The sequence below is a fragment of the Pseudonaja textilis genome, chromosome 7 (assembly GCF_049901715.1).
Source record: "Pseudonaja textilis isolate UNSWEBS1 chromosome 7, rPseTex1.2, whole genome shotgun sequence".
In the NCBI taxonomy this organism is placed as follows: domain Eukaryota; kingdom Metazoa; phylum Chordata; class Lepidosauria; order Squamata; family Elapidae; genus Pseudonaja; species Pseudonaja textilis.
In genome coordinates, this window is record NC_141996.1 from 13,851,201 (window position 1) to 13,879,015 (window position 27,815).

A 27,815-nucleotide genomic window follows, 5' to 3' on the forward strand; every position below is an offset into this window, starting at 1 on the left:
TTCATGTGCACATCCACTGACTTCTGATGAATTCAAAGATCAAGCCATTTGGAGATTTGAATATTTTAAAAAATCATTTTACTATTTTGAACACACTTTGGGTTAGATTGGAAGTTTATAAGGCTTATAAATAACAATTTATCTCTTTACTAAACAGATGAAAAGCCAAATCTCATAGTATTTAAATGTTACATATAAAGTTAAGACCTGAATCTCTCTCTCTCTCTCTCTCTCTCTCTCTGTGTGTGTGTGTGTGTGTGTGTATGTGTGTGTGTGTGTAAAACCCAGTCAGGAGTTAATTTAAATTTCTCTGTTTTTAAATTCTCTAATGATTTCAGCAGGAGAACACACAGCCTGTTTAATTTTTTTTCTTCACAAAAGTTCATTTTAGAGTCCTACTGCTACTGACCTCTTTCTTCTTGCAGAAATATATTTTCCAGCTCTTTCCTTCCATCTTCTTATGTTACTAACCTATTTCACCTTCTAAAAATAAGCATCTGAAACTACCAGGCTAATAATATCAAATCATGAAAAAAATATTTCTGTAAAACTCTATTCTGTCACTCTATTCCTCTGTGAATGGTGTTATTAATCCTTGCCTGCACTGGATGTTTATAAAAAGCTATTATTCCTTATGTAAGATAATAACTATCTAAATTGCAGGTTCAAGGGCAAAGGGGGAATAAGTAGCAAAGAAGTAAGGAGATTAAAAGGTAACAAGTAATTAGGAGTAACTCTTGAATTTTGACCAATGGAACCTAATCACTGTTATTGTGGTGTACTTGACAAGTTCAAAATCCAAGTTTTCCTCAACCACTGAAACTCCCTGGATGACTTCACACCATTCAGATTAATTTACCTCAGAAGATCATTGTGGGGGGAAATTGGATGAGGTAGCACTACACATTCTATCTTGAGCTTCTGAACAAAAGGCATAATGATGGTGGTGATGATGATGATGATGATTGCTTGTCTAAATATATAATAGCCTCCCTTATAATAGGACTCCCTTATTATAGGGCAGCATAGAAAACAAAACAAAAATCCATAAAAATAGATAAAACCTAAAGCTATATAGACAGCTCAGGCTAAAATGAGCTAAAAATCACACAATCAAATCAAACACAACAGGGCCCTTTAATACAACCAGAGGTGGGTTTCAGCAGGTTCTGACCAGTTCTGGAGAACTGGTAGTAGAAATTTTGAGCAGTTCAGAGAACCGGCAAATACCAATTCTGACTGGCTCCACCCGCATCTATTCTCTGCCTCCTTAGTCCCAGTTGATCGGCTGGGTCTTTTATTGCCCTGCACAGGAGAATGGAGCTGAAAAGCAGGTTTGTGGGGTGGGAATAGGATTTTGCAGTAACTTCTCCCAGGAGTCGAGAGGGAATGGAGATTTTACAGTATCCTTCCCCTGCCACGCGCACCAAGCCACACCAACCAAGCCATGTCACGCCCACTAAGCCACACCCAAAGAACCTGTAGTAAAAAAATTTGAATCCCACCACTGAATACAACAATACATTAATCTCAGGCCTAGGGCCAAAATCAGATTTTAAGAGTTTTCTGAAACCCTAGGAGAGATGGTCCAGTCCTTATCTCTGGGGATTTCTTTTCTGCAGGGTGGAGGCTGCAAAACAGAATGTATGAGATAAGATATAAATCTAACAACTAAATGAATAAGTCAGACGTGCTCCCCATTTTGATTTTTACCACTCAAGGACCATACTCTGAGCCTGAGAGCTAATCTCCACAGAGAAGTCCCAATGGTGCTTCCCCACCCGCCCCCCTAAAGGCAAATGAACTTTCTTGGGTTTTTTTTTTTCCTCTGAAAACATTTTGCTTGTCATCCAACAAGTTTCTCCAGGCTTCTTGGGTGAGAAACATTTTCAAAGGAAAAAAAACAAAGAAAGTCCAGTTGCCGTTATCTTTTTTTAAAAAATACATTTGGGACAACTATGACTCGGTTGATTGAAAACTTTCAAAGCCAAGAAGATTCCTCTTCCAAATGCTGCTAAAGAAACAGATATAGGTGGATTATTTGTAGATAATAAATTAATCTTTGATGATAAGATTACAAAATAAGGACATTTTCCTCACTACAATTTACCCACCTTAATTGCTTGTGCCAGTATTTTGAAGTCACTTTTTTTAAAGTGTAAATTAATTTTACTTATGGTAAAACAAGAAGAAAAAGAATATTTTTAAAATGCATCATGATGTGTGCTTCAAATACAATTGCAAAGTGGATACATCTTCTTTGCCACATTCCAAGTCTGATATTCTCAAAATTCTTGTGATATCAACAAATTCCTACATTTCAGGGACATAATTTAACGTTCCATTCCTATGCTTAAGCTTAAATTCTCTTTTCAGTACTGAATGGATAACAAAAGCAAATATTGAAACAAAATTGAACCATCTCAAGTAGTAGTGGTAATAGTGGTAGTGACAGCAGTAACAAGAATCAAATTATTTGTGCAAAAGAAAGGTAAGGTCTCTCTAATACTGCCAGGAGAACAAATTTCCAGTTGCTCTCTCAATGACCTGTAACTCATACAAAACAGATATTTCAATGAGCAGTAGATTAAATTGTACTGCTTTAGTGATTGTGTGCCTGGCCTCCATGACATCATTTTCCTTCATCTCTGTTTTTTAAATTAGTGATGTTAGGTTATTCTGGAAGCAAAACTGTTGTTTCTCACTGAGTTGTGAACCATCCCTTACTTTCATAAAAGAAGAGAATCCATCTGGGTGTATCCTAGTTGATAAGAACACTAAGATAGAAAAGTTAGTGAGTTACACTGGACAATCAGTGGTTAATTCAAATCAGACAACTTCATGGTTTTCAGACTACGTCTAATATACTTCGACCACGTTATGTGTGCACTTCTTTGGAGAAGTCAGTGATGCTAGGTTAGTGCTAGGTTAGTGGAACAAGAAGGGGCAAGCAAAGATCGCGCTGGTTTGTTAACATCAAAATTGATACAAAGATGAACATCCAACTGTCAACTCATGAAATATTTCTATGGTCTTTTTAGAGTTGCCAACAGAAAGGGAGGGGGGAGCAGTGCAGCTTGCAAACCAAAACTGCATTCCATAAATGTTTTCAAAGATAGTAACTAGGTGATTGAATTTTCTGCCATGCAAAATTCTAACCGGAGAACATGATTCATGACTTTTGGCTGTGGATGTGTCCCATTGGAGAATATGAATTACAATACACCCAGGGGGTGGGGGGAAACCAGGGTCAAGGGTGACAATGAATTATGTGTCTCAGAGTCAGCTACACTCAGACAGTGCCAGACATGATAACGCCCAATAAATCCTTTTGAAATTTTGGAAGTTTGGCTCAAGACTCATGATTGAAATGGAAGTAACTGCCAGAATCTTGACACCCACAACTGAAAGAAATTGTGCTTTAATAGCATAGCATGGAGAGCACTTGCTTATAAAGGTGCCAAGAATCAGAAACAACTGAATGGTTAAAATAACAAAAAAAGTTGAAAAGTCATTTAGAATATTTAGATCATTAATGGAAGGAGATATGGAGGAGCAAGGATAATGGTTGGACTGAACTACAATGAAAAAGTTGGGTTAAAAGAAATTATGGGGAAAGTTATTGATTATGTAATTCTCTTACTAACACAGATAACTAGTAGCAACGGTGGTGCTTTGAAATTTTCAGCTCTAGCACTCAGAACTGCGCAACCCTTAATTCTGCGAAAGAAGTGTGGTGGAGAAATTGTTCGTATACTGAATATTTGCTGGAATTGCATAGCGTTAGTTTAATAAAAAGAAGGACTAGGGGTGACATAATAGCACTGTTCCAATATCTAAGGGGCTGCCACAAAGAAAAGTGGATCAAGCTAATCTCCAAAGCTTCTGAAGGCAGGACAAGAAGCTGTGAATGGAAACAGTCAGTGGAATAACTTGCCTCCAGAAGTTGGGGTGTTCCAACCCTGGAAGTTTTTAAGAAGGATTGGGATAACCATTTGTCTGAAATGGTTTAGGCTTTCCTTCCTGAGCAGGGGGTTGGACTAGAAGACCTCCAAGGTCCCTTCCAACTCTGTTATTCTGCTAACGTATCAACTATTAGTCTCTACCAGCATGACTGGAAATGACATCTACCTGAAATGCTGCCATTTAATTGAGATGGATCAATTGTCTAAAATGATATAAGACAGTTTTGTATGACATAATGCGGAATATTCATTTGTACTATGAAATGAAATAATCAGTCAATATTAGTTGCCAATATTATTTCAATGTAGTAGGATTCCTGGTGACCCAGAAAATACATGTTTATTTACAGTAAGCTGTGTATTATATGTGTCTATACTTGTGTGAGTATATACCACATCAAGAATGTATTATACTTCATTTTAGAAACAGAAAAAGGCCCAATTTTAAGAAAATGCCTCAAAAGACTGTATGGAAGACAAACATAAGAAACAATTTGCATATTTCATATCCTATGTAAACATATAATTACATGAATGTACTGTATTTTTCTACTTTGCCATTTGTTTTCCAATTGAAATTAGTCAGAAAACATTTATTTTGTAAGGAGTGAATTTTTTGTTTTCATATTTCATTAAAAAAAGTGCTGTTGTTTAGCATTAAAGGGAAAGCAAGAGCAATAACATTGAAAACTTTCTTCTAAAGAAGAAGAACAAGACAATACAAAATAATAAAAATGTGCCATAAAATGCGAGAATTAAAATATAATTTTAAAAAATATGTTGAACCTGAACTATTTTATACTCTTCAAATGATCAGAAAACAGGCCATGGTTTCAACTGTCTTTTAAAAGTAGATTTTATGGCTACTAGTTTACTACCTTCAGCTCATCACAACCAAGAATTCCCTCATCACTGTTCAACTATTACAAAGTCTGCACTACTATTACTGTTTATCTTCTCATCATTCCTTATCACCCACTTTTGACTGTATGACTATAACTTTATCACTTGTATCCTTACCATTTATATTGACTGTTTCCTAGTATGATTTGATTGCTTATTGTACCCTATGACTATCATTAAGTGTCGTACCTTATGATTCTTGACTCTTAATGTATCTTTTCTTTTATGTATACTGAGAGTAATTTCACCAAGACAAATTCCTTGTGTGTCCAATCACACTTGGCCAATATTCTATTCCATTCTAAAAAAAAAAAAAAAATGGTCCTAATTTAATTTAGGATAATGTAAGACATACCAATAGCTGGGATCATAAGCAAGATCTCCCCACAACAGGAATTTGATAGAATTAGGGAATTCAGGCTTTTAAAATATATATTTTTAATAATGTTCAGAGCTTTATAGTCTAATTTGAATGCCATGAATCATAATATCTTCTCAATAGGGACCCATGGCCCAGTAGACCCAGTCCCAAAGGTGCTTTTTCAGGAGGCAACTGGACTTCCTTGTTTTTTTCTTTGAAGATGTTTCACTTCTCATCCAAAAATGACCCTCCAAAATAGGAGTATCAAACTTGCAGACCACACGACAGATGCTTCATGCACTGGCCACAACCATGACCAGTTTAGTGAAGGAGGAAAAAGTCATGATACACCAGGTGTCACTGCTGTGACAACGTGAGCTTGACAGCCCTGCTCTAAAAGGATGCAAATGACCAGCTGTCTGCAAGGAATATAAACCCTTCCATTCCCCACTATCCTGTCAGAGCTAAAGAAGCTTCTTAGATGAGAAGCGAATGTCTTCAAAAGAAAAAAACAAACAAACAAGGAAGTCCAGTTGCCTCCTGAAAAAGAATCTTTGGGACAATCATGACCTGGATGACCGAGAATCTCTAAAGACCAATAGAACCAATATTGCAAACATTTGGATAGCTTATTTGTTAAGTTGCAGTATCCTTTTTATAACACTCAAGAGCTTTATCCAGGATATAGGTAAGGTGCAAAGCTTCCTCACCTTCCTTTGTATCTCTTTCAACTGTACACAGAATGACTTTTTACTGGGGGAGAAATCAATAAGTGAGAAATTGTAAAAGAGCTATTAGATAACTGTGATAAACCAGTATATCACCTAATGGCTTTTGGCTGGCACATTTCTGCATCCTCTAAGAAATAATAAAAACGTCACGTGGAATATCTCTATTTACTAGTTGTAATTTGCCAGAATGCATTGATCTGAAAAGGAATGAATGTTTTGTTCTCTTTCATGTTTTTGAGGCATAGAAAAACTGATGGTTTTTTTAGCATGAGAAAAAAAGAAGAAGGGAAAATAACTTTGTATGGACACTAATATTGAAAATGTTCTCCTTGTGAATAAAAATTGCAATCTTATGTTAACAGATCTGGGGAATTTCAGCGGACGGACAAGAAGTGCTGTGTCAGTGAGAGAAGGTCAAGGTGTGGTACTAATATGCTCTCCTCCACTTCACTCACCAGGTAAGGTTGGCTGAATGTTATATTGATAGCAACTCTGTGGGCTCATAATTTTCAGCTGTGATCTTGATGGTGGATCAGTAAGTGCTTTGATACCTAAGCTATCAAAAGAATAATTAAAGTCTGTGTCTCGTAAAAGCTTTTGAACCAGAGTTAGCATTTTGGAAATAAGGTTAAACTAATCCATTTTGCTCAGTGAATAGAAACAGCAATAGCAGACAGTAGATAGGAGTCGTCCAAGGACTTTCTCCCACCCCTCCCCAGTCTCAAAACTCTTCTAAATGTCACTAGTGAGAGAGATGTTATTAAAGCCATGTGAAATGATTCACTTTCTCTCATTCAGATATGAGTTGGATCATGGTCTTCTTTCATGATCAAACTATGATAGTGGATATTTTGTTGTTGTTGGAAGTAGCTCATTTGAAATTTGTTCAGATAACCTTCTACCATGTCCTATATAGATTTTGTTGCAGAGGACAGTGCTCATGCCTCAACTTCCTATGAATCAGACACGGAGCATTCATACCATCAAGGCTGCCATCTTACATACCTAATATATCTTCTTCTTCCTGTCCCCCCACCCCCAACTGGCCCAAAGTCATCCAGCTGGCTTTCATGCCTATGTTGTGATTCACTGGCAGCTTGTGGAGATGGCAGTAGAGTCGGACAGTGGGTCAGTCTGTGAGTCTGGGGAGGGCTCAGATGAGGGTCCTGCGTCCAATACAGAGATGGGGCCAGGACCATCTGGGAGTTATGTGCTGACTCTGGACCCTTCAGGATCTGACAGCAGCGAGGCAGAGGAACAAAGGGATCCTGTTCCCAGTGCGCAAATGCGCAGAGCTGCCAGAAGGCAAGAACAGTTAAGACAAAATGGGCAATTCGGGAGTAAGGATTGGAGTAGATTGGCCCTCCCATAAGACATAAAGGAAGACCAAAGGGACATGAACCTTTGCAGGAAACAACTTTGTTCATACTGGTCAGTTTGAAACCTGAAGTTCTGTGTTGAATTTGGCCTTATATAACTAACTGGAAATGTAGTCGTTGGCAGAATTTCAAGGAAGATAAAGGTGCGTGCTTATCAGACTGAAGGACTTTGGCAGACTTCCATGGGACTATTTACAAACTGTTTGAGTCATTACAGGCTGTGCATGACTAAAATTCATAGCCATTGAAATAAAGAAAAAAGGGTTTTGGGACGGACGTATGTTTGTTAGTGTTTCAATAAGCCTTGGTCAGAACAGCCTAAGCCTGGACTAGAACTCAAAGTCTCATGCTTTGTAGTCTCATACCTTAACCATTAAACCAAATTGGCTCTCTTTGGGACCCAACCCTGTGTAAATATACTGAATACAATGTTGTGACAGAAGTTTATAGTTTTAAAGCAGGAGTGTCAAACTCAAGGCCGGTGGGCCAGATCAGGCTCACGGGGTGCTTAGATCTGGCCCATGGAAACAGTGAAGAATCAGCCCGCTGTGGCCCGGCAGGTGAAAAAAGGGGGCTTGGGAAGACCTCCTGAGTTCTGTTTTTGCTGGCAGAGGGTTGCAGAAAGCCATTGCAGCCAAAAACAAACCTCGCGAAGGCCACACATGGCCCTCCTGAGCTCTGTTTTTGCTGACAGAGAGTTGCAGGAAGCCTTTGCAGCTGAAAATGGAGCTTGGAAGCCCATTTTCACTGGCAGAGTGCTCGGGCCACCGCAGGCTCCCCTGACACAAGTGACATCTAGTTGACACCCACCCTAACCACCCAAGGTCAAACACAACCCTGATGTGGTCCTCAAAGAAATTTTGACACCCTTATTTTAAAGGATCCTTGATTGGGCCAGTATGAACATTTATTCCCAAACTGAATATTTCCTTATAAATGTCAGGAACGTTAAGGTCTACAGTTTAATATGTAAAAGAGCAAAAGAATGAAAAATTCATTGACTGTTTTTTTTTGGAAAGAACTGCTTTAAAAACAGGAATACACTTTGCTTCTGAAAAATGAAGCACCCATGTTGGTTTATTTTATGTCACCTCTGAAGCTTCCTTTGGCTATTCAGCAGCTAAAAGAGACTTAATAATACAGTACTTTGCAAACCTCTTCCTTTTTTCCAGATAAAGCAGTGACTGCACTTACTGTTTGTTTCTCTGCTTCTTATAATGAACATTTCACTGATCCATCTGAAATATGATAGGCACATTGTATTATTGCAGTTGAACTACTGAAGGGAATTGCCATCACATTATAATTCCTTGGGTGACTGGGATTATAGCATCTCTTGTGTGTGTCACTTTATGTAAAAAGGTGTAGAAGACTCTTGAAGTGGTATACCTTGCCATTCAAGCATACCATGAAACCAGATTAAAATAGTGTAAACAAGTTTGTAACCAAGGTACACTTGGCAATAAGTGGCAAATGTTAAAATTCCAACCCCTTCATCAATTTGTTTCCTTCAAGATGCAAAATAGAGAAGAGATCACCTTTCCATCTCCAGTCTGCTCCTGTTATATACAAAAAAAGGCTAATATTGGAATAAGCAAAGGCAATTCCCTTTGGGATCACATGTACAAAACCCATAGCACCGTCTCTATAGGAGAAGGGTAGATAGAGCTTGGTGTTAGAGTCAAGAGAGGTATCAACCTGGAGTCATTACATTCCCATGAACATCTAAGTCTAACCCCTCTTGAATTCCATTAACTCTTACCTAGCACCAATTTAGTGCTGACTGTTAGTCGACTACATTATTGTGTATAGGCATGAGCAATAAAATCAGTTTAACTGGAATTCTACAATTCAGTATGATCCTGGTTCTTCTCATCTGACAGTTTATGGTAGCTAGAAAGTTCTATATGTTTTGCTGCATATTATATAAAATAGATTGCCCGCTATCCTTTATCTTCTCTGTTGTTTTTCTGCTTTTTTATCCCACTTTGCCAGTTAACTTTTTATATTTCTTTATTTGTTTCTTTATTTATTTTTATATGCCACACATCTTGCCATCTGGCAACTCTGTGCAGACAACAAGATAAGAACGACAATATAAAACATGCAAACAATAAATATTAACATTAAAATAGCTAAGGAAGGAACCAATATACAAGGAGAATCTTCTCTTAATCCATTAACTACCTTCAGTATGAAACACCCCTTTGGAACCAATTGGTAGAGCCAGATTTTAAGGCCTTCTTGGAAGGCCAAGAGGGTGAGACAGATCTCAACTTAGGGGGCATGATATTCCAGAGGGCAGGAATCATGGCAAAAGGCTCTTCTCCTGGATTCCACCAGCCAGAAATCCTTGACTAACAGGGGCCACGGCACACCTCTTCTGCCAGTTTGAGTGGGAGTGGGTCAAACCCACTGGGCTGAGATAGTTTATCAGGTAAAAGTAGACCCATGCCATAAAAGGGCATTAAAGGTCATAACCAACACCTTGAATTGGACCCAGAAGCACACTGACAAACAGTGCAGTTTGTGCAATAGGCTTGTTACATGAGCCATCCTAAGGCCTGTTTGTACAGCTACTTTCTGTGCTAGCTGTAGCTTCTGTTTGCTGGTTTTTGATAAATAAGCATCAAGTTTTATTTATTATTTATTATTTATTTTATTTGAGCTGAATGGTGCAAGCTTGCTCTGATCTGGATGTATTGGCTAATATTGGAATAGCCAATACCCAGTCCCTTTGGGATTATCTATACAAAAGCCACAGCATTGTTTCTATAGGAAAAGGGCAGACAGAGCTTGGCGCTGGAGTCAAAAGATAAATGAACCTGGAGTCATTACATTCCCAGAAACATCTACATTCCCACAAGCAATTATGACTGATGGAAACAAACAAATAAAACTAGAAATTACCCACAGTCATTTACCAACATATTTCTTATCTACTGTAGGAGTCCTGAGAAAAGTGGCCAAAAGCCTTGATAATTTTTATGAAGTCCTTACTTGTTATTGCCCTGGTTTTCTCTGAAATGATAAACATCTATCTGATGTCTACCACTTCTGATTGCAAGTTCAGCATTGAATGATTAAAAATGCTGAGTACATACAAAACCTGGGAGATGGTGTAGTTCTTCTCTATTATATATTATTTATGTCAGGAGTTGACAATCTCTCTGGGCCATTGAGCACATTTGCACTGAGGATATTATGGGAACGTTCTCAAAATGCCACAAGAGAAGAGAAATTTTAGCCAGAAGCAAATGGTCTTTGTTAGTTCTTACGATATAAAGCTCTTCTAATAAAGATGATTCTAGAGAAGTTAGTATTCTGTAGCATAGCTTCTTTTTCTCCCTTTCCCTATATCATAAGTGAATCAAGAAAATTCTCAACTTTTGGATGTACAGTATATATTTATTTTTAGCACGTAGAATCATTCAGAATAATCCGGTATGAGGTAACTTCTTTTAGAAAATGTTTCCATTTCCTTTGTCTACTGACTTATCATACTGAGCTACAATGTTAGGAATTGACGTAAAATTAAAAGTTCCACAGAAATCTGTTTAGGACTCAAAGAAAAGAGATTCTTCTAACTCTTAAAGACTCAGATGGAAAATGTTGAAAAGTTGTATTAAAATATATTTTAATAATGGGAATAATGCATCAATGTGACATTTTACTTCAGGTTTTCTATAGAAGAGCATAGAGATGATCTTGAATTAGTAAAATATTTGATAATCAGATTTGTTAGGATTATGGGAAATATTGTGTATGATGTGTACATGTGTATGTGTATATATATTGTACATTGTTAAGGTTTATGCTTAGAATAAGTTATCATTTTGCTATATAGATTTAGAGACTGTTTTGGATTGTTAAATTTGCATATTGTTTATATGATGTTTTCATTTGAATTTAGAGTAAACAATACTTTATTATATATTTGTACTGAAGAAAGTTGGGAGTCAAATTTCTTTTTTATTTTTGTCACTGTCTAAGTTCTTCCCACTTTGATTCCATTTGCCCTTTTTAAATCTTTTTGTTTGTTTGTTACTTTGTATTTTATCTTTCTGTTGGTTTAATTGGTAAAGCATCAAGTGAGGAAAAACAAGAAAATGTGAGAAAGAAACTAAAGATTGTCCTACTTGGCTCTCTTTGGCATAAGAGATATGCCAAAGAGGCATAAGAGAAAAAGGCATAAGAGATATATCTACTATTGACTTCACCCCCTTCCTAAGAGTCCTGTAGGGGGCATGCATAAGTGCACCAATTGTGCCTACCGTCCCTGTCCTATTGTTTCTTTTATTTTTCTTATATGTACCCATTTCATGTATTCATAACTATATTTATTCTTATATCTATATCTTGTAAGCGATTGACAAATCAAATAAATACTAAATACTAAAAGGAAAGGGAAAGGGAAATACTGTGAGATTTTCATGAATGCCAATCCTTTTTTGGTATGTCCGGTCTGGAGACAAAGACCAGAAGTAATGCTAGAACTCTATCAGTATAGGATTAGTAGCAGAATCTTGAAAGTTTCACAGTGTTTTTTTCAGTAGTTAATGTTTAAGTTCTCAAAGAACATCTCTGGGTTCTTCTACACTTCCACTGTAGACAATATACCATATTTTTTTGGACTATAAGATGTTCTGAAGTATAAGAAGCACCTAGCTTGGGGGGAGGAAAACAAGAAAAAAAATTGCCTCTGCATCTCTGCAATTTGCCTCTTTGCAGCAAACAGCAAAGAGCCTGGTCAGCATCAGTACAGTCTGATTAGCACAAGCAGCTGATTGTCGGTTGGATCGGCCTCCTGACGATCAGCTGTTTCAGGCTGCAGGGATTGCCATCGCCTATTGCCATGTCCACGCACCCCATTTTCAGCCTCTGCATCCTATTTTTGGTCTCTGCGTGTCCCATTTTCAGCCTCTGTGCACCCCATTTTTGGCCTGTTCCAGGCGGCAGGGATCAGAATGGGCTGAAAATGGGGTGCGCGGAGGCAGCAGTAGGTGATGGCAATCCCTGAAGCCTGAAACAGCTGATTGTCGGGAGGCTGATCAGCTGCTTGTGCTAATCAGGCTGTGCTGAAGCTGACCAGACTGTTTGCTGCAAGGAGGCAAATTGCTGGGAGGCAGAGGCCGAAGGGTGGGGGCTGGTCGGGGGCTTTGGCTACATTCACTGTATAAGACACACAGACATTTCCACCCACTTTTTTGGGGTGGAATGTGCATCTTATACACCGAAAACTATGGTAACTCAGTGGACCATTAAGAAATACATCTCATCCTTGAGCTGACCTTGTCTAGGTTAAACAGTAAGAAGGATTAAGTTTGGTTACTGCATAGATGGGATTCTTCCAGTGAATTTCAAGATTGTTGACTAAATTGGAGAGTTAAAAATATCCTAGAAGGCAATGGCAAATGATGCATGATGAACTACATGGATGTACTCAGATGGTCACCAGACATTGAGCTCAGTTTGAGGGCGATGCTCATCTGTCATAATAATGATAAATGATAGAATTATTCTAAGCAGTCATAAGGTGTCATATGGATATGGATAGAATATTCTTCTTTGGATTAAATAAAATAAGGATACTGGTGCCGTAATAGATTCCTCATTCCAGCCTTATGAGCTATATATATTTTGAGTAGTTTTCATTCCCCATATTTTAGAAAATGTTCCCATTTCCCTTGTCTGCTGACTTGTCGTACTGTGTTAAGAATTGACATAAAAGTTTAAAGTTCCACAGGGATCTGTATAGCACTCAAAGGCATTTATGTATAATGATACCAAAAAATTTAAAAAGACACCAACTTTGGACTCTATGGCCCAGAAAAGAGCTCCGAGTTACCTAATGAAAGGGGGAAAATGCAGATAAAATGCATACATTTGAGAAAGTTGTGTACAATATAAATATGTTAGAGAAACTTGCACGTGAAATTTTGTGTTTTAATTTGAGAAGTAATGAATTTATAGTAGAAATGATGTAAAAGAAACCAGATTTATCAAAAAAAAAAAATTGGATGAAAAACATTCAAGTTTAATCCTGAATTTTTTTAAAAAAGATCAGTGAGTAAGTACTGTCAATATGGAGTAAATAGATACTCTCTCTCTCTCTCTCTCTCTCTCTCTCTCTCTCTCTCTCTCTCTCTCCCTCCCTCCCTCCCTCCCTCTCTCCCTCCCTCCCTCCCCCCCTCTCTCTCTCTCTCTCTCCATACACACACATATATAGGCTAATCCTGTGGAGGGAGATTTATATGAGGGAACTTTTCCTTCACTAAAATATATGTACATTCCAACATAATAGATACCATCTTATTAATTCCAACCCATTCCTCATTCCTGACAATATCTTTATAACTGGCTCCAGTGTAATGAAATGGAGATTATTAAGCTCTGTCTAGGAAAAAATTGGAAAAAAAGTTCAACTTTGGAGAAAATGAAATCTGTGATGACAGTATAACTGAAAAGGTGTGCAAGTCGCATTGCTATGAATTTATATGAATGTTCCAGTTAAAATGGAAGGACTTTGCATTCTTCTATCATCCCACAGCTGCTTCACCATTCTTCCATATGAGTCTTATTTCAGATGTCCCCATTTTTCCCTTTGGACAACCTGGGTTATTCTCATCAATATGATAAATTATGGGTCTTCCAGTGCTGATAGTTTGTCTAGTTCTATCCTCAGATCTCCAAGCATTGTGAATATTAATTTCTGAGCTGCTCATTAGCAAACTAATCAGTTTCGAGGTTAGCAAAGTTCTTGCACTACTGCATGATGAGGATTTTGGCAGGTATCCCACCATATTTAGAATTTTCTTGCAAATAAGCATACCGATTATTCTGATGAATCTATCTTACCTGGCTGTTGATTATCATTTGTAATTGCAATTGAAGATAATGCCTCAGTAAAGACCACAGGTGATTAAATGCAAATTTTTGTAATTGGGGAATTTCAGCAGAAAGCCCATTATGAAGAGGCAAAACTAGCAAGATGATGGTTGCAATATAAGCCCCATCCCTTATCCATGTCGTACAGATACATGATGCTCCATCCACTGTCTTGCTGGTGTTCACCCTCTAGCACAGGTGTGTCAAACTCACAGCCTGTAGGCCAGATGTGTCGTGTGCTGGCCCCTCCCCCGCCCAGTTTATCTAAGGAGAAAAAAGTCCTGATACGTTACATAATGCCGCCATGATGACACGAGTTTGGACACCCCTGTTCTAGCAGAACTTAATGGAGAATTTCAGCCTTGAAAATCTTTTGAATTCCTTCACCTTGTGTCAGCCCTTCAAAATGTTTCAGGCCAGGAAACCAATGCTGTGTAAGTCAGTGCTATTGTTATTGTAAAACTATAGTAACAGAATCTTGTTAAGCCTGAATGTGCTTTTTTTCTGTGTCCTTTTATCTACATGTGAACTAGGGATTGGGATTGTCTAAAACACTCACATTATATTCTAATTCTGGATTTTGGGTCCTTTTATCTAATCATCTTCTTGGCAGCAGTACTTCTTCCTGTCCCTCAAGGTCATTCCTTCTTCCCTCAATACTTTGCAAGTATTAATAACACTGTTTCCTGTTCAGGATTCCTGGCTATCAACCCTTGGGACTCCACCTTTGCCTGGCATACCTAGCAAACTGACACCCCATATTTGTGAGTGTACAGCTGGTTCTAGACTGTTTGATTAGAATGCGGTATCATTAAACTGAATTGTGAAAATTTATCAGGCCGTGAAGAGACAAATTGCACATTACATTGCAGATTATTTAAGATATCTCAGGATGCTATGTGGAAACAAATAAGTAAATTAAAAGGAAACAGTGGTGATGTATTGTCTCTTTCGCTGAAGTGTATTCTTAGAAAGTGAACATCAAATATTAGCTGCTACAGCTGAGAGTTTGAAGAGGAACTGTAATCTGGGGAGACAGCCCTGGACTCAGAATAAGACAACAGATGGCTATGCATGATCACTAAATAACAACTATTTGACAAGAGGAAGATAAATGGGAGCAGGTTGCTGGTTTTCCAGTAACTCCACATGATATATAGGATAACAGAGACTCAGCTGCGTTTTATGTATATGTAAGATCAGGTGAGAAAGTCAGATTTTGCTCGGTGAGGAACTGTATGAATAATAACTGGATAAGAGTGAGGCTGATAATGATTTATTAGTCTAACACATGGCTAAACAGAAATATTGGCATCATTAGGTAGCTGATTAACTTTTGATAAATTGGGTTGTCTGACTTTCCTACCTGTGTTCCCAATTATTTTAATTGTCCCACACACCTCTCCACTCAGAAAAAGTTCCAAAAAATTATCAAGTTTTAGGGCCCAGCTTTTCATAATTGGAAGTGTTCTGTAGTTGAAGGGCACCTGAGACATTGAATGTCCAGCTTTCTCGTATCTTACATGCTCACAGCATATTTAATTTGCTTACTGAATTATTATATATTAAACTAACCCAGCTGGCTGGCTGGCTGAAAGCATACACCACACTAACACACACACACACACACACATACACACATACCACAAGGTGTCAAGGTTAATATTAACCAGGCATAGGATATTTATCTGAGTCCTGCCATTTGGTCTTTTGCTGATCTGGTTAACTACTCTGTGTGCTCTGCAAAATATTCTTCAGTAAGGGCAGCTTTATTTTCATATTCAGCCATTTGTTGAAGGACAGAACGATGTGACAGAAAGAGTGGCTCAAGTCCAGCTTACTGTACAAATGTGAGATCCTTTGCTATTATCAGTGGCAACAAACAACTATTTATATGCCACTGGAAAAATAATATTAAAAACATACACAGTATTGTTTCCCCCCTGGAGAGTTTACAATAGTCAATGTACATTTTCTCCATATTCTTTGTAGTTCCATCCTCAGAAGAGGATAAAAAGAGTGTCCATCTTTTGTCATTTTGATGAAATCATGGAATCTTCAATGAATGGGATGCCCATGAAAGAAGACTCATATTATTGTCCATTTATCAATATTACTGGTGGCAAGCTAATCTTAAACTAAAGTTCTGAATTGCTCAAATGTAGGTGGCACATGAAAGAATTGTTTGTGTTGTAGAGCGATGGTAAGGACGAGGCATGAGACCAGAGCGTACAAGTAACAGGCTTTATTGCTATGAATAAAGGGTTGTCGCGTCCGCTAGCTAACTCGCAGACCAGCGGGCGACAACGGGCTGGCTCTGCTCGACAGCCGGCTTATATAGCCGGCTGTCAAACGGAGCCAACCAATGGGAGCTGCTGGTGCTCCCGCTCAAACAGCGGACCTGGTTGGGAACTCCAACCAGTTCCACAGACATAACACCCCTTCCCCCCAGCTGCGAACATGCATAGTCTTGTAGGTACGTGGGCTGTCTTCGCTGGCGCCCAGAGCGTCGCAGTTCGGGTGAACTGCCAGTCTGTGTCAAGTCCTGGCTCTCGGAGCGCGCCTCAGCGGTTGTTGGTACTGGGGCTTGCCCCGGTGTGGTGCCTGACGGTGCTGGTGAAACCCCCTGCTCAGGTTGGCCCGATCGAGTCTCGAGGTCCGGCTGGTCGGTTGGGTCGCTCGGTGGCTGGATCGGTGACTCTGGTTGGAGACTCGGGTTCTCCATCCAGCCCTCTCGCTCGTCTGGACAAACCTGGTTCCGCAGGGGATCTCCATCAGGCGTGGGTGAGGCGTTGTTGGAGCTGGCTGGTTGGCACGGGTTGGTATCTGTCGCGCCCATCCGTCGCCTTCTGAGTTGATCCACGTGTCTCCGCCACAGACGTCCATTCCCAAGAAGGACCCGATAGGATCTGGGGCCGGTAACCGATACAATCTGTCCTGGCACCCACAACGGTTCCCCTGCGTAGTTCCTGGCGTATACCAGGTCTTGTGGGGCGAAGTCTCTGACCCGGCTATCGGACCCTAAAGGGGTGTCTGGGCAATAGTGGGGGTGTAGCCTGTCTAGAGTGGTTCTAAGGCGTCTCCCCATTAAAAGTTCAGCCGGAGACTTGTTGGTGGTGGTGCAGGGGGTTGTGTGCTGGCTGAGTAGGAAACGAGACAATTTAGAGTGCCAGTCCTCCTGACCAAACCTGGCAAGTGCTTCTTTGGCTGATCTAACTGCTCTCTCTGCCATCCCGTTGCTAGCGGGATGGAATGGTGCTGTAAGGACGTGCCTGATGCCCAAGTTGGCAGTATACATGCTGAACTCACATGATGTGAACTGTGGGCCATTGTCTGAAACCAGGGTGTCCGGGAGCCCGTGGGTGACAAACAGTCGGGTTAGGGCTTTCACTATTGACTGGGTGATGGTCGTGGGAAGTAAGGCTACATCAATCCACTTGGAGTATGAATCCACGACCATCAAGAAGGTCTTGCCATGCACAGGCCCCACTAGATCAACGTGCAGGCGGGACCAGGGGGCGTTTGCGCTCTCCCATCTGGTGGGCGTGGCAGCTGGAGGAGCGGCCCGGGTTTGTTGGCAAGGTTGGCAAGAGCTTACCCAGTTGGCGATTTGAGCGTCCATACCGGGCCACCAGACGTAGCTGCGGGCCAGGGCCTTCATTTTTACGATGCCCGGATGTCCCTCGTGAAGCACCTTCAGGATGGGCACTCGCAGTGAAGTAGGGATGACCACTCTTGTTCCCCACAGAAGACAACCTTGTAATTTTGACAGTTCCTGCTGGCGGGTTTTAAAGGGGACAAAATCAGTTGTACATTGAGTTTCCGGCCACCCCCTCCCCACCCAGTCCAGAACCTGGGCGATGATTTTGTCCTTTTTCGAGTGCGCCGCGATGTCTTCGGCTGTCACTGGAAGTTTGAGTTCGTTGACCTCGAAAATGGCATGGATAGGTGCTGGGTCTTCGACTGGGACTGGCAGGGGGCAGCGGCTAAGGGCATCGGCGTGGCTCAGGGTCTTGCCTGGAGGATGTACTAGCTTAAATGAGTAAGCAGCCAGAAACAAAGTCCATCTGGTCATTCTGGGCGAAAGTACCTGCGGAGTTTGCTTGTCTCCAGACAGAAGTCCTAAAAGGGGTTTGTGATCAGTCACTAACTCAAAGTGGTGGCCAAATACGAATTCGTGGAACTTCTTAACTGCAGCCACTGCGGCCAGGGCCTCTTTATCGATCTGGCTATAGTTCCTCTCGGTAGGAGAAAGAGTCCTGGAAAAGAAAGCAATTGGTGCCTCGGAACCGTTGGGGAGCCTGTGGCTCAGGACAGCCCCAATGCCAAAAGGGGATGCGTCAGCGGCCAGGACTAGGGAGAGACGTTGATCGAACTGAACCAGGACCGCTTCTGAAGTGAGCAAGGCTTTGACTGATTTGAATGCATGGGCCTCCTTGGTCCCCAGTGCCAGGGTGAGTCTTTATCTAGTAGCCTATGTAATGGTTCAGCGACAGATGCCTTGTGTGGGAGGAATGAGGCGTAGAAATTCAAAAGTCCCAGAAAAGCTTATAGTTCAGTCTTGTTGGTAGGTGTGGGTGCGTCATGGATGGCCTTCACCTTGGATTCAATGGGATGGATGCCTGAGGCGTCAATCCTATAACCCAGAAAGTCCACCTGCCTAGTGGCTATGGCATACTTCTCCCTTTTGAGTTTGAGGCCATGCTGTCTGAACCTCTCTAGCACTGTCCTGACTCTCTGAATGAGCTGGGGCCGGTTCGTGGCTGAAACTAAAATGTCATCGAAGTAGGGGACCACTCCTGGGAGACCCTGGAGAATCCTCTCCATGAGTGACTGAAAAATGCCTGGGGCTACGCTGACCCCGAATTGGAGGCGCTTACATTTGAACGCTCCCCTGTGTGTGACTATAGTTTGTAATTCCGCTGTCTGTTCATCGACAGGGAACTGTTGGTATGCCTGGGACATATCTAACTTAGCGAAAATGGTGCCGGGTTCGAGAGTATGTAAAAGATGCTGGATAACGGGCATGGGGTAGGCGCTGACCTGCAGATAGCGGTTGAGCGTGGTTTTGTAATCCGCACAAATTCTCAAACTGCCATCTTTTTTGAGTGGGGTGACTATGGGGGTCTCCCATTTCGCGAAATCTGTGGGTTCTAGCACCCCTTGTTTAAGTAGTTTGTCTAGTTCTGCGTCCAATTTTGGACGGATGGCAAAAGGCACCCTACGGGGTTTTAAACGAAGAGGGGTTGCCTGGGGGTCTACTGAAAATGATATGGGGGTGCCCGAGTAGCAACCCAGCTCATTGCTGAATACATCGGAAAATTCTGAAAATAGGGTATCTGCATCAGAAGTTGAGACAGCATGGATCCCGGTTACGCTAAGGCCGAGAGAAGGAAACCAATCAAGTCCCAATAGACTAGGGAGGGTACCGTTAACTACCACTAGGGGCAGGTGGCCCTTAAAGGTTTGGAATTGCACAAGGAACTTGCCTTTCCCGAGGACAGGAATGTTCCTTCCCTGGTAGTCTCGTAGCGTCAGGTGGCATCTTTGTAGCTGTTTCCTTGACAGCCTGGGCTGGAGTCTCTTCAGGGTATCCCAGGAGATGATTGAGAGCGCGGATCCCGTGTCCACCTCCATCCTGCAGGGCTTACCTTCTAGGAAGACAGAAATTTTAATTTTATCAGGGGTTAGGGAAGTATGGTTAGCGTGGTAGCAGGTATAGCAGTCCACCACTTGCCTTTGGGAGTTAGAAGGTGGTAGAGGTCTTTGAGGTAAGGATCGCCCTGCTTGGCAGACTCTAGCGATGTGACCCTTCTTTTGGCAGTTCAGGCAGATGGCGTTTCTGAACTTGCAGGATGCCCTAGGGTGGGAGCCTCCGCAGGTTAGGCACATGGGAGGTTGCTTGGGGGTGAAGTTGTTTCTCTGCCCCGCTCCTACCTGTGAAGGCTTCTGATGAATTAGGCGGTTAACGTCAGACGGGGTCATCTTCGCTGATTACCTCTTCGGAATGGACAGTTTGCGTGCTGGGTTTGGATTGATTTCCCTGAATTTCAGCTGCTGACTGAGCCGAGAGCTCAGCAGCCAGGGCCTCCTCCATGGCTATGGCTAGAGTCAGGTCTTTCTTCGCCAGTAAACACCTTTGGAGTTTCAGATCTCTTACCCCACAGACGATCTGATCCAGCAGCATGTCTTCCAAATATTCTTTGAATCCGCAATGCAAGGCGGCTGTTCCCAGGGCGGCCATGTATTCGTTAATCGACTCCCCCTCTGTTTGCTTCCTGACCCTGAAGGCATACCTTCTGGCTATTTGAGACGGTTTGGGCGAATAGTGATTTGAAAGTATTTCCTGTAGCTCGTCCCATGGGACGCTTCTGATGGCGTGGGGCGCGACTAATGCTGTGGCTGTGTCGAAGACGGTGGCTCCGCAGTAACTCAGAAAATAGGACTTCTTCCTATGCTCCGCAGCGTCGGCTAGACCGATGGCGTCAAGAAAATGGCTGAATCGATTTCTGTAGGAGTCCCACGTCTCCTCGTTTGGTTTGAATGGAGGGAATGCTTGATTCACGCTCATCGTGGAGAAGGAACAGGTTCGTCTGTTTCAAAATGTTATTCGAAATCGCGCTCTTAAAAGAACGCGCTGCGGTTGTCTCTCTGGGCTGCTTAGCTCTTTTTTGAAAAACGCGCTCTTGGTGAGCGTGGGCGGCCTCGGCTGCTGTGCCTGTGGCTCGTTTCAGCGAATCAGCTCTCACAGTATCAGGTTTGAATTTCGCGCTCTTTGTGAGCGTGGGGCGGCTGTGGTTACAGCGCCCTAGCTTTCTCTCTCTGTGACTACAGCTCTTTGTAAAAATGCGTCTGGCTAGCCTTCGACCATCCCATCCTCGTCGCCAGTGTTGTAGAGCGATGGTAAGGACGAGGCATGAGACCAGAGCGTACAAGTAACAGGCTTTATTGCTATGAATAAAGGGTTGTCGCGTCCGCTAGCTAACTCGCAGACCAGCGGGCAACAACGGGCTGGCTCTGCTCGACAGCCGGCTTATATAGCCGGCTGTCAAACGGAGCCAACCAATGGGAGCTGCTGGTGCTCCCGCTCAAACAGCGGACCTGGTTGGGAACTCCAACCAGTTCCACAGACATAACAGTTTGGGTTTTTTTTTAAATCAAAGCTTAGGCCAATGCAAACCTTCAAAGGAATACTTCACCTCCATGATGTTTTGAGGAAGCATTCTTTCAGTTCAATTTGTGAGCAAAGTGTTCACACCCCAAAAACAGTTTTCCTTTGTCACACATTGTTGGCATCCACCAGTACTTCCATAACTTCAAATGGTTTTTGCACTTGTTCCCTAGAGAGTGGACAAAGCCAACAGAATGATTCGAACTGCCTCACTGATGCAAACTATAAGTATCCTTTCTCACACTTAATTCCAGTTCTTATGCTTGATTGTGATAATTGTTCTTGCTACACCATTTTGAACACTGCTGGCAACAGGATTCCTTTCCTTCAGATTTTTTGCCTAAATTCCAGTCTGCAACTTTCTGCATAGTACATTACTGAATTATTGAGTCATTTGTACCTCTATAAGTGTTTGGTTTGGCACAGCAACCAAACAGGTACAGGTTCAGACTTCATTGGATAGTTAGGGCTGCCTTCCATTGAGGATCTGTATATTGAGCCAGAGAAAGGGCTGAGAAAGTATCTACAGACCCACCCCTCTTCACATTCTGGACATAATATATTTCAATTTCTCTCCTTAGGATGCCACTATAGGGCATTGCATGCCAAAAGAACTAGACATAAAGATAATCTCTTCCCCTATGCCATCACTCTGCTAAACACCTAACCTCCACAGCGCTGTCTTATGCCTAAAGATATTTACCCATGTAGTAGGTCGTATTGCTATTATCCTTGTCATCTTTCTCATCTTCTCATCTTTCTCACCTCTCATCTTTCCTACTACCTTCTCCCATTGGTATATTATGATTTATCAATTGTTGTTTGTATCTTATGATTTATGATTATATCTTATGATTTATGATCTATCACTCTGTTGTTTGTATGTACACTAAGAGCTTAGGCACCAGAGACAAATTCCTTGTGCGTCCAATCACACTTGTCCAATAAAAAATTCTATTCTATTCTATTCTATTCTATTCTATTCTATTCTATTCTATTCTATTCTATTCTATTCTATTCTATTCTATTTTTATTCCATTCCATTCCATTCCATTCCATTCTATTCTAGCCAGCCTAGTCTAGCCAACCTAGCCTAGCCTAGTCTAGCTTAGCCTAGTCTTTTGTTCTGTTCTATCCAACAGAATAACTTCTGTCAGAGAACTGGGGCAACTGGCAATTTCTCTTGCTCCTGCAATTCCTTTCCCCTCAACCTCTGCCCTAATGATTCAGGAAGGGACACCTAGAACATATTGGGAGGGAGAGAAGACTAGGAGGAAAATCTTATTCCACAAATGAAAGGCTATGGGCTTTTCATTTAGCAGTTTCCAGAAGGCTTAATTTTTGATGTTTCGTGAGATATCTGTATGAGAAGTGGTGAAACTTTACTGTAGAGAGGCAGGGAAACCACACTTGGGAAATATGACCTAAATACCTCTAGTACATGAATGCTCCCTGGCTTTCAAAGCAGCTTTTTCCACTGTCAAAATCTTCTTAATGTTATATGGTGTCCATTTATACCTTATCTCTGCAAGCTAAACATATCCAACCCTTTCAACCACATTACATAAAAATGTTGATAGTGGAACCCATGTGTTCCCCGTTACCTATCTATGGAAACCAACCTTTTAAAAATGTGACATCTAGGATTGCATTCATTTTTCTTAAAATATTTAGTTTACCAAAACTCATGTGGTTGATAGTACTTTGTTTTTTCCTTCTTTTCAATCTCTTTCCAGCTGAAAGAAATGTGCCCCCCCCCTCAGATTTATGGATTGTATGTGTTTACTATTCTTTGAACTAGGATAGCAAATGGGGAGAGGGGGGATTCTGTGATAGACAGAAAGCCATTCATTTTCTAAGTGCAGGATCAGCTTTTGTGACAAGTCTATGACATTAACTCATCTTTGGTAGCTCTTTGCAAAACAGCAAGAGAGAAAGAAATTCCAAAGATTTATCACAGTAATTAAACTTGAATAAAGGCAAAGACACAGTTTGTGGTTTTATTTGGGCAGGTATGTATGTGATAGATCAAGAACAACGAAGAACTCAAAAGGAAGCAATTTCATTTCTGGGTAATAAATAGATGGTATCACCTCCTCCTACGTGGAATATTCCAGTGCAACAAATAAATTGCTTTCATTAAAGACTTGCATGGAGGATTTATGAATATTGATAATAAGCTGTATGTGAAGACATACCATTTACTGTGCACAGAAGGGGAGACAATATGGATATATGGGGCATAAGAAAAAATGTTATCCTTTAGCTTCTACTATAGGTGTTTCCCTGGTTTTTGAATGTGATGTGCAGTTTTTTGGACTCAGAAAAACAAATGGACTGGGCTTCTAATTTATTGTACTGTAGTTCGAGGCATGGTGATGGACAAGGGTTCATGCACACTTCTCCCTTCCATTAGGAACCAATCACTTTCTAAATTTTAGCAGATCTTTATACTCGAATGCTTCCAAAAGAAAGATAAAGGCCTTTTTGACATAGTAACCTTTTCTGATACCAGCAGAAAGAAACTGATCTTGTTGTGCAAATGTACAGGTACAACCACAACCAAGCTCAAAATTTCCATTGATAAGCAAAGCAGCTGTTAATAGCAATAGCGCTTAGACTTATAAAGCTCTTCACAGTGCTTTTATAGCCTTCTCTAAGTGGTTTACAGAATCAGCATATTGCCACATTTTACCAACCTTGGAAGACTGAGTCAACCTTGGCAATGGGAATGCAGAAAGTCTGCATGATTTGTTGTTGTTGAGGCAAACAAGCATTGTGATTTGCTCCAGATTTGTGATTTCCCCTCACTTCAAAGTCTCCACTTCAGCTCTTAATTGTCACATATTGTGAGGATGCTGAGGAGTGTCTGAAAACAGAGCAAACTGGAGTAATTTGCTAATTCTCCTTGCTCTACAGAATAAAGGACTCCTTATTTCCTCAAGCATCTTTGATAGGAATCTCTGACTGAATTTTCTTTATAGTACTTCAGAATTTCATCACTGTAGAACTTCAGAAAGTTGCTTTGGCCAAAACTTGGATGTTCAAGTTCAGGATGAATTCAGTAGTAAATCTAAACTGAAAATCTAAGATAAATGCATCACCTGTCTGGCACAGGTTGGATTTTGATTTCCTGGTGTGCTCTTCAGTTCTTCTACCAGAACTACTTCTGTTTCCTATAGAAATATGAATGTGCTTAAAATGATCATATTTGCCTTCCTTCTATCTATCTATCTATCTATCTATCTATCTATCTATCTATCTATCTATCTATCTATCTATCAGATAGAATTAAGCCAGCTTTATTTTAAATGAAAGACAAATTCAGACTTTATCATTTATTTTAGGAATAATGTTGAATGGAAGAATTAAATAATATGGATATCAGAGAGAAAAATCCAAATTGCCCTGTCAATATTTGAGGATGATTTGATTGTAGAGGATTTTTTCCATATAGCTATTTAACATAAATAAGGAAAGCTGACTAGGATGTGTAGATTTTGGGCTGAAGTGAATGTTGATGAATACTACACCTCATTCACGATATGTGATAGAAGACTAACTTGGTCAATATTCCCTTGTTCACATAAGATCAACTAAAATATAGTTTGCATATACAATGGAACAGTCATCATGGATCATAAACCATATAGAGTTTTTATATCACCCAAAGCTTTGTTTCAGTTCTCACATCTTACAGTCTTTCAGTGCTGGATGATCCAAGGATGACATCAAGTGGTGATGTGCATACATGTGTAAATAAACCCATAATCATCCAAAGAACGTTGGAAGAGAATGCCATCTCCAAAGAAATAAGTAACTTCAAATACATTATGCAGAATTTTCAAAGATATGCCCACAGGGACTGGAGATAACAATTGTTTCATGTGTTTATATTTTGTTTGGCTATTTCAGGTCTACCATTCGATCCATTGAGTTCTCAATGGTTAATAATAAATAATGTCAATATTAGACAAAATCAATTTCAAGGATTGCTTGTATGTGGTATAATAATTACAAAGTTTGAATCTTTAAGTTGTCAATAAGCTCCACTTTTGTATTTTGTGTGCATTTCCATGTCATTGCCATGCAACATGTATAAATTCAGAATAAAAAGACATACAGTTTTATCTTAATTTTAGGACCCCACAGATTTTGCTAACACAAACAGAATGTGGCACCTTATATCAGATATTATAGTACAGCTTGGAAAATGATCTGATGGATTCTTATAAGATTTCTCTGAAAGGGGGAGAGAGAGAGAGATCATGTAACAGTTTTCAAGGAATAAAAATGGACCTCCCAATTTATTTATTTTTGTTTGTTGTCAAAAGGAGGGAAAAAAATGAGAATTCATCATGGGGTGGGGGAGTCACATCAAAGATATTTCACAGTAGAAAATTAGAATTTATTCCTAAAGAAGTCAGGGATCCTTCTAGACATGAAGAAATGAACAGACCTAAGCATAGATGAAAAGAGATATGGTATTATTTTCCAAATGATACTGGATACTGAACTCCTAGAGAGACCTTTATAAATGAGATAGGCTATTCATAAAATTAATTGCCTTCTCTGCCATCACCATGGTGCCTTAATCATTTCAACACCCAAAAGTTGTAAATAATAGGGTTAACTGGGAGGCAACAGCTCCATCATAGCATTCCACGAGGAGGCCAATTTACAATTAATTCTACCATTCATGATTTTTCCCCTCCTGCGTTTTTTATTACACTGTGGTAAATGCTAGAGAAGTTGCACATTAAAGATTCCTTTCTGGCATCTATATTTGTGGTTTCCGTTGTGTGATCTGTGCTAATTTGTTGACACCTCTTTGAGATTAGAAATCTAGCAGATAGCTGTCAAAATATAATATATATTTGTATGTACAGTAGCTGGGTATTTCTTGAAACAAAAAGAAAAGAAGCTGTTGTAACAGAATCTTAAAAGTCTTCCCTGTCTTTATGTTTAAGAAAACTAGGGAGGGTTAAATCTGAGACATTTCTTCAAATTACATTTCTACCCCAATTCAGATTTCTCTTGCCCGATCGTTGTCTTGGTTGCAGCTCTACCCCCTGTTCCTCAAGGTTATTCTTTCTGGCCATTACATATAATTAAAGTCTCTATCTAAGGCTGGACAAGTGAAATGTTTTGTGTTTTTGAACAGTAGCAGTGGATTTTCTATTATAGAACTAACCTTGACATTTCTATATTTAGAGTCAGAAGTGACAAGTCTGTCAGGGAACTGGAGTGAGGCTGCCTGAGAGCTAATATTGGGTGTTAAAAGTTCAGCAACTTGGAAACATCGGGAGGAGGAGATGAGATAATAGAAATGGAAAATATGAATCTAAACATGGGTTGGAAACCTTTATGGTAGCTCTAGCAAAAGACAATCTTTAATAGCCTCTATCAGTTCTCTCTTTTTTAAATTGTTTTTCTAGTGTAGCTGTGAGGAATTGCCACCAGAATATGGAGAGAAGAAGACTTCTAGTTCAGCATGGGGTACATGCCTAGGTGAAATATATAGTCATCCCAAACAAGATTTCTGCTTCAAATCCTGAAGATGTGCTAACAGTACTGAGAATATTAATTTACCTGAAGAGGGGGCTTGTGGGGGATGGGGGCGCAATCCTAGTGAAGACAAATGACATCCATTGTGAAAGTACTTAATTTATGATTGTCAGTTATCAATGACATCATTTGTGATTCAAAAATACATTAATTTTAACAAAGCATAAAATAAAAAATATATAAAGAAAGATGAAGGTAAAATAGGGGAGGAAAAGAGAAAGAGGAGAAAAGTATAGAATAGAGTGGGGGAAAGAAAAAAAGCATTGACTTCCAACTCTTTTGGTGCAGTAAAATAAGATCATAACATGAAATCTCAAGTTTTTACTTTTACAGAATAGTATATACTAGCCATTTCTGTAACACAAACCAATCTAATCAGTGAAAGCCAAAATCAAAGTTTCGTTGTTTTCCACCTCAAGCACAAAGTCCAAAAGCAGTTTCCAAGTAGAAACTGTAATCATTTTTAATAATTTAATAATTATTAATTTAATAATTTTTATTTAATCAAAGAAGGCAGTTTAGTCATCTCTGCTAATTCTATCAACTTTGGCAGCCATTCATCCATTGTGGGAATCACAGTGTCCTTTCATTTTTGTGCATAAAGTAATCTTGCTGTCGTCAGCATGAATAACATTAAAGTTCCATTTTTTTTCCTTTATCCATTAGACCTAAAAGAAAAATCTGTGGTTTTATCTTTATGTTCACTTTATATGGATCCTACTCCAATATTTCTTTGCTTTATCCTATGTCCACTACAAAAGATAAGAAGTTCCGTATTTACATTTACAATGATATCATTCGATCATTTCGTTTGCGACAGCCTGCCATCACCTACAGATCTCTAGCATC

At 40.2% G+C, this 27,815-nt stretch overlaps 1 protein-coding gene across 1 annotated transcript in view; it reads left to right on the forward strand.

Annotated features, from left to right (window-relative positions):
• Window positions 1-27,815, forward strand: part of CNTN5 (contactin 5) — a 750,248-nt gene that overhangs the window by 530,300 nt on the left and 192,133 nt on the right. The window contains exon 8 of the mRNA XM_087937063.1: window positions 6,323-6,418. Within this exon, the coding sequence (XP_087793189.1) occupies window positions 6,323-6,418 (96 nt within the window). The remainder of the gene's footprint in view (window positions 1-6,322; window positions 6,419-27,815) is intronic.